Source organism: Triplophysa dalaica, chromosome 18, assembly GCF_015846415.1.
Source record: "Triplophysa dalaica isolate WHDGS20190420 chromosome 18, ASM1584641v1, whole genome shotgun sequence".
Taxonomy (NCBI): Eukaryota; Metazoa; Chordata; class Actinopteri; order Cypriniformes; family Nemacheilidae; genus Triplophysa; species Triplophysa dalaica.
The window spans coordinates 9203849-9221239 of record NC_079559.1 but is presented as its reverse complement, the minus strand read 5'-3'; the positions used below and the strand labels follow the sequence as shown (position 1 = coordinate 9221239).

The window sequence follows — 17391 nt, the reverse complement described above, 5'->3', positions numbered from 1 at the left end:
ATCATTTTAATTTGAATGTAGAAATGCAAAATGGATACTTTGATATAGAGGTTTAGGGTTGTGGTTAGTGTCAATATAAAATCTATATAAAAATTAAAACATGGAAACCTAATGTGCGGGTGTTAACCATATTTTAACAAAGTGGAGCCTCCCTTCAGGGATTTCCTCATTTGTCAAAATACTATAAAAAATATAGTAAATTAAGCTTTTTCAACACTGTAAAAATGCTTTCTATTAGGGTAGTGTGGGAATATACAAGGAAATAGATTTTTACAACTATAGATTAAATAAAATATGACATAGCCTATGAATTCATGTTTTACTTCATACAAATATAAAACATGACCTTTTGATATAGTTTAACTGTGAATATTTCCATTTGTGGAAGGATTGGAGTAGCTCCATTATCTGATCATAACTGTAGACGCACATGTCATGTCTGTTATCTAGTAGCACATGAGGGATGCAGCCCTCTAGTGGTGTAAGGACGGTACTAAAGAAAGGCCGTGAATTTTCCTCTACAAATAATAAAATACGTAACTGAAATAACTCCGTTACGCTTGTATCATAGTGTTTTTTAAATAAATCCATCTTTAAATCTTCACAGAGGGTTTAATAATATTAATTTTTAATTGGCGTATTAAAGTAGATCAGGTTGAAAAATGGCCGTCGATAGGGGACTTTTGTTTTGTTCGTTTCCCACTGAAGCACAAACCCGGAAGAAGGAAATAATGACCGTCGTCCACCGCTAGCTCAAGTCAGTTTGAGGTCGAGTGGAAGGTAGGTAAAGAAGTATTTTTTTCTAACTAACACTTTGTATGTCAACAAGTTATCGGTTGGTTTTCGGATATTATTTATTGTTTGTTAAAGTCGCTTAAGCTTTGGTGAGAAATTTGACTGAATTCCTGTGGTTTTACACTTTTCTATTAAAGAAGATGATTCTAAACAGGCGTTTAGCTGTAACAGCTAACTAGCAGACTGACAGTCTCTAAACAAGTGCTTTTCGGTTTTAATATTTTTTCTTTAGTTGGGGCTAGCATTGCTATGTTTTTTGGCATTATCTTTGTTTTTTTAAATGGCATAAAGGCAACTATATACCCACGCATTGTGGGTTTGCGTTTACAGAAGTATGTTTATGTTATTCTGTCAGTCTGTTTGCTTTTCAGTCTGTCGGACTGACTGTTTGTCTGTTTAATTTTCTGACCGATTGCTTCCTTCAGTCTTTCTATTTGTCTGTCAGAAAGATAACATTTCACTGTCACTGAACTAAACTAACTTTGTATTGTTTTTCATACTAAACACTGTTTATTATTTAGATTTAGATTCGTCTTAAGGAATTGACTTTTAAGTATTATTAGCTGTTATTCATTAATCTTCAGTTTATTATAGTTTTTGTAACAGTTGAAGTTCTTTTTTAATAGAGAATCATGTTTCATAATATTAGTCACAATATTAGTACAGAGGAAAATTTCCCTTGCAGTCTGTGTCAACACTCCACCAGACGTAAGTCTCATCCTCTGTAGACGTTTAGTCAGATGACAAGTATGGCATTTGCTAGAATTTCCAAGCAGAGTAAAATAAACACACGTTTTAAGCTTGTTTGGTCTACAGAGCAAAAACGAGCTAGTCAGACTTTTCTGGTGTGGAATTTTAGGCCAGTGGAACTTCAGGACTGTGGGGTTCAGCTTAAATCAACTACACCGTAACACATGTTAAATGCACCCTTTCAGTTAAAATCCTGTACTGCTAGTAATGGAAAGAAATGTTTATTGTGACGTGAACCAAGGCTTCTTTGTCCATATCATACATATAACACAAGATGATATTTGTCTAGACATTTCACTTTAGCCCTGATCGAAGCTCTGATTTCCAATGTGAGTTTACTTTTATTTGTGGTGTCATGCAGTGTGAAGCAAATAATAAAAAAGATATATTTTCGATGATCAATCGATATTGTCATGTATGACAAGAGAATTATAAACCTAAAAAAATCTGATAATAACCTGGTAGCCATTTGACAGATGTGTTACTTCATGTTCTAACAAAATCAAGTTTAATGTAGAAAGATATCGGTGTGTGTTAAGTCATTTTAAAATGTTATGAAGGATGAGAAGATCAGTATTTGACACTTTTTCCCACAATTTCTTTCCACTGTTTTTATTATAAATAAATATTTAGTCAGCGTTTTCCTTTTTGTCATTTAAGGATATATTATATAACCATATATTTTAATTTTAACCTTTTAATCACTCATAGCTGGACATGTTACAGAGACATAGCCATTACGGGAATGAGATTTTCTGCAGAAAATGCAATAAAATGCAAAATAATGAATTCTTATGTCTTTGTTTTAAGTAGAGAACACGGTTATCTTTACATTTGTGTTTTATATTTAATTATATTTGTGTTTTATATTTGAAACCATTACAGCCATGATGCTTCAATGGATTTGTGAGAATGACCCATTTTGTACCTCATTTGTAATTAGAAACACATCAGATGTTTTTAATCCATATTTTCCCGACTAGTTAACCATGGCGATGACAAGTCAGATGACCTGCTCCTCAATGAGTAACCACACTAAGGAGAGGGTCACTATGGCCAAAGTGACCTTAGAGAATTTCTACAGCAACCTGATATCACAGCATGAGGAAAGAGAAATGAGGTGTGAGAGTCACACATCACATTTAATCCTGTAATATTTTAGATCTGTTGTGTCTATTTCGCTTGAACATTACAAACACCTTCTTGTTTTGTGGCTAATTTATTGCCAAAGCTGACCAAAATGTGTATTGTACAGTCTGACATAAAACATTATGATAAGATCTCATTGTGATTATATTATATACATTTAATAAGCATTGTGCGTGGGAGTTGAAATGGAAGTGTTTTTATTTTGTTTAGCTGAGCTACTCTTGGGTAAAATTTTCACTTGATCTCAAATACTGGTTTAAATTGAGAGATAAGCCATGTAGGACTTGAACAACACCAGTTACAGTTGTTTCTCTACTAGAAAACATTTGCTAACAGACAAGTTTAGCAGGTCTGAATAGTGAGCTTTTGGACTGTTTAATGTAATTCCTTACGTGTTTTAGGCTTGGCTAGGTATTGAGGGACCACTTCATGTCATTTGTCTATAAGAACCTCCCACATTCCAGTGGCCTTTTTATACAAAACAGTCTATTCTGTTCACTTTTGAAATCACATCAAACTATGCAACCACACCTTTCACCGGACTGATGAAGCAGCTCAACCACATTGCAAACAATGTTGCTAGTGTTTCAGAACAAGTGATAATTGTCTCCTGTGTCCGTTATAGGCAGCAGAAATTGGAGAAGGTCATGGATCACGAGGGACTAGCTGATGAAGAGGTGAGCTAGCTTGACTTCATCGAAGTCAAGGATATTGACAAACATTATGTGTCTAAAAATAACAACACAAAAAACTCTTTCATGTCTTTATTGAACACACTCATTCAACATTCAAAATGACAGTGGAAAAAGAAAGTGAACCCTTAGAATTGGCAGCAATAACATCAACCAGGCGCTTGCTTTAACTGTGGATCAGACCTGCACATCATTGAGGAGGAATTTTGGCCCATTCTTCCTGGCAGAGCTCCTTAAGCTCTGTCATATTCTTTGGACGTCTCATGTGTATGGCCCTCTTCAAGGCAATCCGTAGAATCTCTATTGGGTTGAGGTCTGGGCTCTGACTTGGCCACTCCAAAAGGTGGATTTAGTTTTTCTGATGCCATTCTGTTGTGGACTTGCTCCAGGGTTTTGGTTTGTTGTCCTGCTGCATCACCCACCTTCTACACAGTTTCAGCTGACGTACAGACATTCTCACATTATCCTGAAGAATTGTCTGATATATTTGGAAATTCATCTTCCCCTCAATGATTCCAAGCTGGCCAGGCCCTGATGCCGCAAAGCAGGCCCAAATCATGATGTTTCCTCCACCATACTTTACAGTTGGGTTGATGTTTTCATGATGATATGCCGTGTCCTTTCTAATGCAGATGTAGTTCAATCTTGGTTATATCAGTCCACAAAACATTTAGCCAATACCGCTGTGGAGTGTCAATGTGCTCTTTTGCAAACTTCATGCGTGCAGCAATGTTCTTTTTTAGTAAGCAGTGGCTTCCTTCGTGGTGTCCTGCTGTGGATACCCTGCTTGTTCAGTGTTTGACGTATTGTAGACTCATGAACAGAGATGTTAACAAGTTGCAATGATGCCTACAAATCTTTGGATGTCATTCGGGGTATTTTCTTTGCCTCATTGAGGAGTCTTCGTTGTGCTCTTGGTGTCATTTTATCTGGGCGACCACTTCTTGGTAGAGTAGCAACAGTCCCAAAGAGTCTACATTTGTAGATTGTTTGCCTAACTGTAGACTGGTGAATCTCTAAAGTCTTTGAAATAACTTTTGAACCCTTGCCAGCTTTATGTAAATCAACAATTCTTGATCGTAGATCCTCGGAAAGCTCTTTTTGGCGAGCATGGCACACATCTTCTTGTACAGAGCAAACGCCAATAGTTTTAGGGGTTTTTATCAGTCAAAATAGCAGTAGGCCACACCTCCAAACGTATTCTCTTCACGAGACTCCAGGTGTGCTATAAACCTGACTCAAATTAGCTTTTTTGAAGTCATTAACTCAAGAGTTCCACTTTTCCACATGCACTATGAGTTTTGGTTTTTCTCAATAAATATGAAAGATCACATTTTCTTTGTCAATACACTTGACTTAGATGTTGATCAGATCACATTTTATGACAAATTTATTCAGAAAACCATGAAATTCAAAAAGGTTCACATGCTTTCTCTTGCCACTGTAGATTCTTATTGGCAGGCTCAGGAATGACCACTTTTGCATCTCCCATGTGTCAAGCATCTTAATTGATTAAGTTTGAGCTAGAACACTTTGAATTCTGTGATTTATCTTATTTCGTTTTTTTATTTTGGGTCGTGCAGAAGTGTGTACGCCGATCTGAGCATGCTCGAAAAGAGACTGAGTTTCTTCGTCTGAAACGAACACGGCTCGGATTGGAGGACTTTGAGTCACTCAAAGTGATTGGCCGTGGAGCTTTTGGAGAGGTAAGTGGTTATTGCCATCATAGACACCATGAATTAAAAAATGAAGCTTTGTGGCTTTTATTCCCTGTCTGCTAAAGTTAAAAACAAGTACATTCATCTTCATGAGATTAAAATGTATGTAAAAATATATGCTTTCCTCATGTAGGTGCGCCTTGTTCAGAAGAAGGACACGGGCCACGTTTATGCCATGAAGATCTTGCGTAAGGCTGACATGCTTGAGAAAGAACAGGTGAGATCATTAATAAAACCTTGTATGATGTTAAAGTTCTTGGTAATGTGCGCTCACATCTGTCTGTATTTATGTTCTAGGTTGGTCATATTCGAGCAGAAAGGGACATTCTTGTAGAAGCAGATAGTCAGTGGGTGGTCAAGATGTTCTACAGCTTTCAGGATAAAATGAACCTCTACCTTATCATGGAGTTTCTGCCTGGAGGTGAGTGCTAGCTTGAGTCTTAACATTTTAGGGAAACTTAACTGCGTCTTTCAACTTAAGCATATGAACACATTACCCTTAAGAAAATCATTGTCAAGTAGGCAATACTTGTTGATTTAGTCGGTGATACATTGTGTCCCCCCTGCCATTCGATTACATCACTTGTCCACCGTGGCACCGACCTTCACTGTCATTTCGATTTTTATAGTAATAAATCACTTAGTTTAGTTAAAGACCAAACTACAATTGCGTCTGAACGCGGCTGCTGCATTCAGTGCAAGCTGAACAGGTGTCGCAGCAAAGATCAGCAGCAGGAGTCAGAGTTTATTCATCATGTGAGGAAAGGGAAATGAGCTTACTGACAAGACGATGGCGGAGGCTTTTCTGTCAAAGAACATATAGTAGAATATGTAAACACTGTCATCAAGAGCCGGTTACATTAGAACTTTCTTTTGTTCTAATTTTAAAAAGCCAGTGCTTTGCAATTTATTTAACATAATCGTTTTTCGTTTCGGCTATTCCTTTCTTAATCATTTCTTATTTATTTATGTGTTTAACATAAACGTTTTACGTTTCGTATTCCCTTTCTTATTCGTTTCTTATTTATTTGTTGTTTGCACAGTGTGTGCCGTGATAACTCGTTTTGTTACGTTTTTTCGTTTCTTATTTATTTTTTGCTTGATGTGTGTTGTGCTTATTCGTTTTGTTAACTCTTTCACCGCCATTGACGAGTTATCTTGTCATTTAAAAAAAAAACGCTTCCCCGCCAAAGACGAGTTTTTACAGCAATCAGTATTAGTACTGTTTTAGAGCAGGTGGCACTATTACACACCTTTGGGAAAAAGTACAGAATCCCAGAACCTAGAACGTGTATGTTTTAGAGGTTTTTAATTAAGGTTATGAGTGTAATCTTGGCAGAATCTTTGACAAAAAACGTTAATTATCTAAGCTGTTTAATCAAAATAATGTTTTTTTGGAAGAAACCTACCCACATCTGCGGAGTGATAAAAAACGAACAAATGAAGATTGAAGAATACGGTTTCTTTGAGAGACTCTGTTCTTTCATTTGACATATTGTTTGTCCATATATTCTTTACAAAAAAATTTACTGTGAGCCATTAGAGTTGGGTGAAAATGTTAAAAATCACTGGCCTAGGCTGGCAACTTTTTTTTAAAGAGGCTGGCGGCGAATGAGTCCAAGGCAACCTATCTTACGTTAAGGTTTTTTACATTTGTTTCTTATTTTTTGCATAGTGTGTGCAGTTGTTATTCGTTTTGTAAGGTCTGTGTTTTATAATAGTAAATGTCATGACTTTTTTGTAGTTTTTGTGTGTTTTTATTAAGAAATTGAACCCAGCATTCAATCAAGCAATTGCCGCTCCCGAATTGATGCTAATTCAAATACGAAAATAAAATGCATAATGCGCACGGCATCATCTACCACCCCATAGCAAACCCCCGGTGTCAACGTTACTACCTGTGTTTTTACTATCAACCGGTGGGAAAATTTCATCACCGCCACATCCGTAATGGCATGGCCATTTCTTATACTTATTCTGTTATTTTGCATGAGTGGGGATTTTCTTCCACAATCAAACCCATGATCTCTACTATGTAAGATTAGCGGAGATCTAAAGCCTCTCCTTCACAAGATGACTTTTCTGTGCCTAGGCGATATGATGACGCTGCTGATGAAGAAAGACACTTTAACGGAGGAGGCCACACAGTTCTATATTGCTGAGACTGTGTTGGCAATTGACTCCATTCACCAGCTGGGCTTCATCCACAGAGACATCAAACCAGACAACCTGCTGCTGGACTCAAGGGTAAGAACACTCGACTGGTGTTAATATTTAAAACACTATAGACGGATCTTGATTGTATTGTATTTATTTAGCACCACAAGAATATGACAGGGTAGCAGAAGGGGTCATCTAAAGAGTGTTTCCAATCCACAATTGTGTTTACTTCATCCAGGGCCATGTGAAGTTGTCTGATTTTGGTTTATGCACTGGTCTAAAGAAAGCCCATCGCACTGAGTTCTATAGAAACCTCAATCACAGCCTTCCCAGCGACTTCAGTAAGCAGACAAATCTCTCGTTCTCATATTATTATAAAGATCTTAGGCTTATCAGTTAATCATCTGCTAAGCATAACACACTGGGATTCTTGCATTTTTAAACATGTGCTTATCATATAATTTAAAATAGTCACGCTGTTAGTTAAGTTATGATGCATATAGGCGTATATATACTGCATGGATTTTTCTTTTCTCAAGTTATACATGTATTTGCGTATCTCTGCAGCTTTCCAAAACATGAACTCGAAGAGGAAAGCAGAGACATGGAAGCGAAACAGGAGACAGTTGGTAAGCGTTTTCTCTTCACCCAATACTGTCCACATGTATTGCAGCTGTTGTACGTTAATAGTTGAGATAGATTTTAATGTGTCTATAATTGTGAAAATCCGACATTTTATTAAAGCAGGAATACAGGAATGTCAAAATTGGCCAAAATAATTGAAATTATGTTTTTTCTCAAGCAAAACTTGTGCATACCGTATAAATTATTACGTTTAATTATATTTTATTTTGGGTCAATAATTTGAATAAAGGTCTGTCTGTAATAAATCCTCTTCATTTTCAGGCTTTCTCCACTGTTGGAACCCCTGACTACATCGCTCCAGAAGTGTTTATGCAAAATGGGTATAACAAGCTTTGTGATTGGTGGAGTCTCGGGGTCATTATGTATGAGATGCTGATCGGTGAGAATTTACGTAGATTTAGTTTGGAATAAAAACATTTAATACTACAAAATATGCTTAAGTTGTATGTGCTTATATGACTTTTTCAGGTTACCCTCCATTTTGCTCAGAGACACCTCAAGAAACCTACAGAAAAGTGATGAACTGGCGAGAGACTTTGATCTTTCCACCCGAGGTCCCGATTTCAGAGAAAGCCAAAGATCTCATTCTCAGGTTCATCCCATATTCTTACTTTTTCTTCACAGGGAAAAAGATGGGGCTTTGTTCATATCTTTTACCTTACTTATATAGAATTATTTGCCTTTATTTTACTCTGCCATAGTTCATCTCATTTCTTTTTATCATGTTTTTCAGGTTCTGTTGCGAGAGTGAGTACAGAATTGGAGCCTCTGGAGTGGAAGAGATCAAGACTAACCCGTTCTTTGAGGGGGTGGATTATGATCATATAAGGTAGAACAACTGCCCGTATTTAAATTGGGCAGAGAGCTTTATTTGATAAGGAAATCCTAATTTATTGAATTGTGATTTGATAAATAATTGTTCTTAAGTAAACAGTCTGCATTATTCCACAATGAATGTTGTAAACACATCACACTGCGAATGAGCGGTCAGTTAGAGCATGTTGCATTGCAGGTTTTAATAAACTAACTTTATCAAATTTTGTAAGCCACCCCCTGTTTATGCAAACTTTTTTACAGAAAAGTGCAAAACGTGCCCTATTTACAGTGCTGTGAAAAAGTATTTGCCCCCTACCAGATTTAAGTTTTTTGCATATTTGTCATCCTTAAAGGACTCAGATCATCAAACTAATTTTTATATTACTCAAAGAAAACCAGAGTAAATACAAAATGCATATTTTAAATAATGGTTTCATTTATTAAGGGAAAGAACAAACCAAACATTTCTGACCCTATTTAAAAAAGTAATTGCCTCCCTTGGTAAATCATGAATTAACTGTGATGAATTGAATAACAGAGTTAAATTTCACTAGCCACATTCAAGACAAATTTTTGCCAGAACTGCAGGCCTCTCTTGCTTCAGTTAAGGTCAGTGTTCATGATTCTACAATAAGAAAGAGACGTAATGGCATCTATGCGAGAGTTCCAAGGCCAAAACCACTGCTGACTAAAAAGAACACTAAGGCTCATCTCACATTTGTTAAAAAACATCTTGATGATCCCCAAAACATTTGGGCAAATATTCTGTGGACTGATAAGACAAAGGTTGAACTTTTTGGAATGTGTGTTTCCCGTTATATCTGGCGTAAAACTAACACAGCCTTGCATAAAAAGATCATCATACCAAATGTCAAACATGTTGGAGGTTGTGTGATGGTCTGGGGCTGCTTTGCAGCTTCAGGACCTGGACGACTGGCCATAATTGATGGAACCATGAATTCTGCGCTCTACCAAAAAATGTTAAAAGAGAATGTCCTGCTATCGGTTTGTGACCTCAAGCTTACACGCACTTGGGTTATGCAGCAGGACAATGATCCAAAACACACCAGCAAGTCCACCTCTGAATGGCTAAAGAAAAACAAAATAAAAGTTTTTGAGTGGCCTAGTCGATTGAAATGCTGTGGCATGAACTTAAAAAGGCTGTCCATGTTCGAAGACCCTCCAATGTGGCTGAATTAAAACAAATCTGCAAAGGAGAGTGGGCCAAAATTCCTCCACAGCAATGTGAAAGACTCATTGCGAGCTATCGCAAATGCTTGATTGCAGTTGTTGCCGCCAAGGGTGGCACAACAAATTATAAGGTTAAGGGGACAATTATTTTTTAACAAGGGTCAGAAAAGTTTGGATTTTTTTCCCTTAATAAATAAAACCCTCATTTAAAAACTGCATTTTGTATTTACTCTTGTTTAATATTAAAATTTGTTTGATGATCCGGATTATTGACGGATGACAAATATGCAAAAAGTCAGTGAGGAGGCCAAATACTTTTTCACAGCACTGTACATAATTTATGCTGCAACAATAGTAAGAGCAGCATGGTGGTTTGCCATTCTAACCAGCTTATGTTTTTATAGAGAGAGGCCAGCTGCCATTCCAATTGAGATCAAAAGCATTGACGACACCTCCAACTTTGACGAGTTCCCTGAGTCAGACATTCTCCAACCTTCAGGTACATTTTTAGTCAACTGATGCTAACCTGAAATTCATTGACCCATTCTATTGGCTGTTGTGTTTCAAACTAATGTAATAATGTTACCTTTCTCTCTCTGTCATTTTAAAAGCTACTGTTGTATCCAACCACACCGAGGCTGATCTAAAGAGTAAAGACTGGGTCTTCATCAACTACACCTACAAGCGCTTTGAAGGGCTAACTGCACGAGGAGGCATCCCATCATACATGAAAACTGGGAAGAGATAGACGCTAAGAGACTCGATAACAATGTGACATTCTTCATCGCATCTGGCATCTGAAGGATCCTACATCACCGTTTCCTGTTTAGATCACGACTCATTCTCACGGATGCCACTCAACCTCTTTTCTATCTGCAGTAGGATGAGTCTCACCTAAAGGGCTTTTTTCCTCTGACACCTCTGTTGAATATGGCCACTTCTTTCCTGGGTTTGCCCACTTCTTAAGGAGAGTTTGGCCTGTCATCTTTAAGGTTGCAAGATTTATTTTTAACATTGAATGACGGTATTTTTTCGAGTACACAGACTTAAAAGGGCTTGAATAGAAGCTGGCTAGACCTCCTTTATGGTCTAAATATGGACTGGTCCTGGAACAAGAATCAATTTGAATTGCATTAGTTTTGGTACCATTTCAAAGGTTTGTGGCAGAATTGTCCTATCCCAGCCTTCTCATCCACTTCTGCTGTATGAATCATAAAGATTGGAAACTTCTCCCTTGTCTTTTATCAAGGTGAAGAGGATTGACTCTTGCTCAAAATCTGTATTTTTAAAAACACTTGTTTCCTCTGTTTTGTGGACATTCCTTTCCAAATTACGCTCCACGTCAAAGGTCCTACAAACAAGTGGCTTTGTAGTCGATCATCAGAGCTGCAGAGATGTTGCCTTACATTTGGATCCTTCTTAGAACAACATCATAAATACAGTCGCGTTTGCCAATCGTACCAAATTCTTCTACTTACAAGGAAACTTCACCAGCTGATGTTCAAGACCAAGCAATCTCGCCGGACCAGAGTTTGTTTAATATGCAATGAGTAGTTACGGCCACGTATAGATCAATAGTTCCTTCAGAAGTTGCTTGGTGCTAATGGTGTTATTTTTCTTAATGAAAGCACTCGTCGCTTATGTTTGGGGAACAATCTTTTTTTTTGACATGTTAAGGATAACAACACCGTTCAGGTGTTTGAGTGTTTAAGTACAGCTTAGTCTTCCATTTTAATAAGGGCTGAAATGTTTCATGCAAAACTTTGTTACCAAAGAGGCACAACTAGGCGAGCTTCGTGTCTGACGGCTCATACCTACATGTTGTTTGATTGGAGATGCTTTTGTGTTTAGCTTTTTGGAGTTGGCAAGTGGCTTAATCTTAAAGCGCTACTTGAAAAACATTTCATTTTGCAATCATTCCACAATGATTATAATCAGTCGGTGCATTCTTGTTGTTGCAATACTTTGCCTGGGTGGATGCTGGTATTGGCATGTTGCTTTGACTTTGGCTAAGCTTATCTACAGCATGTTTGTAAAAATCGACCAATGGCACAAGATTTGTCTTAGAATATTCAAACATCTTTCAGACAGTAAATATTTCTGAAGTCAGGATTCATAATAAGTCTTCTCTCTGAGACCAAACTGAATGTATTTTTAAAGAGACTGGCCTCTAGTTTTGCTAGAATGCTCAAATTCCCTTTATATGTCTTTGCTGCCCATGAATGCTAAAATGTGGATTGAATTTGCCTAAATGCTTGATTGAATGACGTGACACCCGTTTTTCTGTGTATTATATGCTGCACAGCATGACAATGATGATGTATGTGGAATTGTTTGTTGGTAGAAGCTGTTATCCTGCACCATAAAACACAATATACTGCAAGATGTATATTTAATTATGTCTCAAGACACAGATTACTGTATACCACAATGTTTTAAAAAGTAGCATAAAATAATGTATGAATGGTGAATTGAAAAGTCTTTGGAGCAATACGTGATCTACAGAAGACTGGATATGTGTTTTTTTTTGTTATGTATATAAGTCATGGCTGGAGATTATTCATTTGAGCTGTCTGAGGGTTGAATTGTACTGCATGTTTTTATTACCATGCTGGAAAGTCAGAGCTATGAATGAATTTTTTGTATTTTAATGAATTGTATTTTATTGTGTGTTGCTTTGTTTTTTGATCTCTTTATTTTGGCATCACTGAATGTTTTGATTCTGAATGGCTGAAGAAATGACACAAATAATTATACACTGTCTACATGAAGCAGATCATAGGCTGGTCTGCTTTGTTTCTTGTTATATCTCACATGTTGAATATGATAGTAAAACCAGCTTGTCATTAAGAGGATGTGGTCTGTTAATAACTTCCACATACAGCCTCTTTAAATACAAGTGGTTCTGTAGATTTTTCTCTTGCATCTGTTCACATGGATACATTCTTTATTTTAAAGAGGAAAAAACATTTTTGAAGATTAACAATGCACCTTTTAATAGTTGTGATGCCATGTATGTTTAAAACACACACTGAATGACTGCTCTGTTCTTCTGAGAAATTGTAATTCTTATCATCAAGCTAGAAGAAGACTAGTCTTAAGGTTTTTGTGGGTCTCCTTTGCGTAAAGCTAAAGAAATGTTTAGACCTACATCATGTGTTGGCTTTTAAAGAGTGTATTTAAACTGGCGCTAATGCTCAAAGAATCACAAGTACTGGACGCAGCTCCAGTTTTCACTGATGTCACATTCTGCTGTGGGAGGTTGACGATTTTTCCCTCTCTGCCTTAAGTTTCAATTGAAGAGTGTGTTTGTGGATTTTTCCTGTGTTTATAGAGCACCTTTCACTGGTTTGTTTGTCTGATGGAGTTTGTTTTTGAGGTGGGAACACACTTTAACCTGTCAAACATATTGAATAAAACACCAGTTTATTTAAATGTGTGAGAGTCTTCTGTACGTCATTTTCTCATTAATGGTGTTTGCTATAACTTGCCACACACCTAGGTTAGTGTTGGAAAGCCACGTTGTTCACCAATGGGCCTTTTTTTTCCCTTAAAGGGACAGTCCAACCAAAATTCTGTCATCATTTTCTCAGCCGTAAGCTGTTCCAAATCGGTATAAATTGCTATGTTCTGAAGTACACCGAGACAAGAAAAGAATTGCTTGTAACCAAACAGTTCTTGGCCACCATTAAAAAAAAAAAAATTACATTGATAGTCAAAAGTTCCCCAAAACTGTTTTCTTTCCTAAATTCTTATATCTTTTGTGTATCTATTGTCCAATAGACTTGCATTGAAAGAGGGAATTAAATCATATTCATTTCAGAGACTGTTTTCTTCGTCTTTAGGCAAAATTCTATATTTTTTTTATTCTGTGAACTACAAACAAACTACAAAATATTTTTATATTATTATTGTTATAAATAAAAGTATTTTTACATTTATTTTAAGAAAATGACAACTGGAAAACCAGGTCAAAATAACTCTCTATATTTTTTCAATGTCCATGTTCACTTAAGCAATGGGCTCCATGCGCACTTCCGCTTTGCACAGGAAGAATCCAGGCAGTTTCCGGATGGGGAGACTTAAAGCAGAGAGAATGGGAAACTAAGAAAATTGTTACATTTAGCAGAAGCTGTACATTGCAGCACACAGCAGTGGTATATAAAAGTGGCATTCTATCATATTTGAATGTTATAACGACATGTACATTTATGAAGGTATCATTTCAAATACGGTAGAACGGCACTTCTATACACCACTGGGGTGTGCCGCAGTTTACAGCATCTGCAAATTTTGTTACTATTTTCTCAGTTTTCCATTTCTCTCTGCTTTGAAGTGCATCTCGTGCATATAGCCCATACAACAGTAACACATATAGTAAAAGTTCAAAAATTATTTTGTTATAATAACCTGGAAATTTATCACAGTTTTCATGTCTCTCTTCATGCTGTCAGTCTTTCGCAATGCTGTTGGATGAATTCATTTCACTCCAGTGGTTTGATTTTATTTAAAAAAATTCAACAAACACTGGACCGGAACGGCAACAATATCTAGAATGATGTGAAATGAAAATTTGGAATCTTATTTTTTCCCCGGCTATATACTATAATGGCAGTACATGTAATATAATATGCTACCGGCAGTACAGGTAATGTAAAAAAAACCTATAACAACTACATGGCATCAGCCCATCAACAAACAGCATCGTGTTAGTATTTAGAATCATATTCTCGACTGTGTTGTTGGCTTCACTGTGATCACTTAACCCCATGTTGTGAAGTTAAAGTGCTTTATAAAACGGTTCATTAACAGCTCCGGCCTATAAATAGTTCTGAGTAGTTTGAACATGTCTGTTATTCCCACATCCCACACTTTCTTGACATCATCATGCTTTTTAATAGACTTCTGTTCTTTAATGACTGGCTAAAGATAACATTTTTGGATATGACTTATATTTGACATTGCTGTAATCTACATGCTGAAAAACAAAAGGGAGTTCTTAAAAATTGTCATGGAAAGGTTGAGCTGTTGCTTTGGGCATTTTCCGGTTATAAGCCCACAAGGGTAGAAAGATGACCGCTATCAATGCAACACATATAGACACGCTAACCAGCACCACGTTTCGGAGAGTGCTGCTCGGATACAGTTTCCCCTTGTTGATCGTGGTGATGTTTGGCCACAGGCTCTCGGGTTTTTCCCATTGATTCAGACCTTTAGCAAAGTCCAAATTCAGCATGTCAGGAGATATCACCCTCACCCCTTTATACATTCTCTTTACTCTGTGTCTACCAGTATCCAGCACATCACATCGAAATGTCCCAGAATCCTCCTCTCTCAAAGGGTCTAGTACCACCTTGTCCAAACTCAGAGCTTCATAGCGGGTAAACAGAGAATCGTCAGAGGTGATCACTCCACGGGCGAAACGCCAAGACACCACAAAGGCAAAGCGGCCCATGGCATCCATCACTTCTTCTAAACAGTCAAGAATGAGCTTGTGACCGGAAATCGCTGTTTGGGTCTTCAGGCCACACTGCCAGGTGTCTAGGCAGCGGACCGTCCTCTTCTTGCAGGTAGTGGTGGATATGCTTGTGGTCCCCCCGATTGGGCAGAGCTCCTGGGTACGGATGCCCAGCCCACAGGTGGCACTGCAGGGAGAGCTGTGGGTGATGACCCAGGTGTTGATCTTCTCTAGTTCTTGCAGGTCTGCTTTGTTTAAAGTGCTACACTTGTTTGGGGAGTGCAGGAGCGTCCAGTATAATAACGCCAGCCAGAGTGCTGAATAGGACATGGCAAGAGCTTCTTATACCACAGAAGAGAACCACAGACAGGCCAATCTGTCAGAATGTAAGAATAATATAAGGTCAAACAGATATGTTCAAAGATTTTTATAAAAAATCTGAACTAACTAACTAAAGGTAAAGCACAATTTGGTTATAAAATGGGATTGGACACATACAGCTCTGGAAGAAACCACTACAAAAAAAGTTATATTATACAAATGCTCGTCCTGCATGTGTTAGGTGAACTTATAATTTGTGTTCAATTCTACCAACGTCTGACATTTGTCCCAAATTCCGAACAAAAAAGTTGATTTTAATTGCAGCAAAGGCGGAATGTCATCTAGACAAACTGACCATAACAACAAAATACCTGCAATGTTTTCGAATACTGCAAAACAGTTTACATGTATTTTTAAACAACTCAAAACTTCCAGTTCCAGAGCTGTACATAAAAAATGGGATGATAATATTCCCAAATGTTTCTAAAAACACTAGCCCAAACAGAAAAGAGGGACCTTACCTTTGCTGATGGGTTTTGATGTGAGAAACTGAAAGATGCCGATCGTTGGTGACGTCATTACGTCTCGACTGGGGGTCTCCCTATCAACGTTGCGCATATCTAAATAGAAATATACACTAGAAATTAGCAAAACCTGCATCTAAATTATTTGTTTTATTTTTATAGAATCTTTCCCTACGAAAATTAGCAATTGTTTGACTACAAGAACTATGTTTTTTTTTTGTAGTAAAACCATAGTTACCACAAATTACGTCTCAACGTAATACTTTAACCTTGTTAAGTGTAGCTAAACTATAGTATCACAAAAGGGAAATTAGGCATTTAACAACATATATTAAAACCCTTGTTAATTTACTTTGAGGTTGCCACTAGATGGCGCTCGGCTTCACAGACCATACGTGCAGCATTCTTTACGTATGAGTTTAACATACTAACACATACTTAAATTAGCGTTGCGGCATCCTAGACATTTAGGTTACTCGTGAAGAGCAATAATTAAGTCACGTCAAAGTACACATTGGCTATGTTCAGTAAGTTTGGACAGAACTCATGCCAACGTGGTGCCAGTGGTTATTGACACCTGTCTGCTGCTAGCTATGAAATGCCTGCAGCTGATAGACTCCTGCAGGTTAATGGTGATTTAAACCAGACCAACTAGTCATTCTCACCCTTTACCCATCATTTACTGGGGTCTGGTGGTTTGATGGTATAATTTGTGAGTGCGTGCGAGATGGAGTAAAACTGTAGTCTTGGTTTAAGCCTTTTGTCATTGAGTAAACAGGATGTGGACAGGCTCATCATGCCGACAAAGCTTCACCTCAAGGGCACAAAGGGTACGAACTAAGTGCATTAGAGCCAACCAAGTATTATGCCACCGACAACACGAACACTGCATACATATGTTTGTGATAAATATTTATTTATGTCTGGATGGACTTTTAAATTGTGTTTCCCCTAATGATGAGCACCGGGGGTCAACTCAGACAGAAACAAAATAAATGCACTAAGTGTCTGAGAGATTTATTGACTGAATATCAAAACTGCCTTGTTTAATGGTTGGACATAAATGAAGAAAATATAAGTGAAAATATAGCTGCAAGCAGCAATCATCGGGTTCGAGCAGTCTAAGGGGACTAAGGTCGACTGCCTTCGCTGACTACGGTCAGGAATCGCAC

At 37.5% G+C, this 17391-nt stretch overlaps 2 protein-coding genes across 3 annotated transcripts; one reads left to right on the top strand and one right to left on the bottom strand.

Annotated features, from left to right (window-relative positions):
• The first annotated feature begins 724 nt into the window (after window positions 1-724).
• stk38a (serine/threonine kinase 38a) lies at window positions 725-13355 on the top strand. 2 transcript variants are annotated; one of them, XM_056773320.1, is made up of 14 exons: window positions 725-780; window positions 2529-2665; window positions 3320-3371; window positions 4970-5092; window positions 5238-5321; window positions 5402-5525; window positions 7197-7351; window positions 7503-7605; window positions 7832-7893; window positions 8171-8288; window positions 8378-8501; window positions 8643-8738; window positions 10321-10415; window positions 10528-13355. In XM_056773320.1, the coding sequence occupies exons 2-14, from the start codon at window positions 2535-2537 to the stop codon at window positions 10662-10664; spliced, it is 1404 nt and encodes a 467-aa protein (XP_056629298.1). In that variant the 5' UTR covers window positions 725-780; window positions 2529-2534; the 3' UTR covers window positions 10665-13355. The 2 variants fall into 2 exon arrangements, with proteins under 2 accessions (XP_056629298.1, XP_056629299.1); XM_056773321.1 differs by having other exon boundaries at window positions 762-784.
• A 1449-nt stretch (window positions 13356-14804) lies between these two features.
• Window positions 14805-16313, bottom strand: tmem81 (transmembrane protein 81). Its single transcript, XM_056773374.1, has 2 exons — window positions 16217-16313; window positions 14805-15750 (listed from the first exon to the last, which is right to left on the bottom strand). Exon 2 carries the CDS (start codon window positions 15702-15704, stop codon window positions 14916-14918), a length of 789 nt encoding a protein of 262 aa, XP_056629352.1. The 5' UTR covers window positions 15705-15750; window positions 16217-16313; the 3' UTR covers window positions 14805-14915.
• Between the last annotated feature and the right edge of the window lie 1078 nt (window positions 16314-17391).

Excerpts from the sequence above, each read along its gene's own strand:
- stk38a (XM_056773320.1), top strand. The coding sequence starts at position 2,535 with ATGGCGATGACAAGTCAGATGACCTGCTCCTCAATGAGTAACCACACT. Across the intron at positions 5,093-5,237 it reads GCCGTGGAGCTTTTGGAGAG|GTGCGCCTTGTTCAGAAGAA; the intron begins GTAAGTGGTTAT and ends TTCCTCATGTAG. Across the intron at positions 7,894-8,170 it reads AGCGAAACAGGAGACAGTTG|GCTTTCTCCACTGTTGGAAC; the intron begins GTAAGCGTTTTC and ends CTTCATTTTCAG.
- tmem81 (XM_056773374.1), bottom strand. The coding sequence starts at position 15,704 with ATGTCCTATTCAGCACTCTGGCTGGCGTTATTATACTGGACGCTCCTG.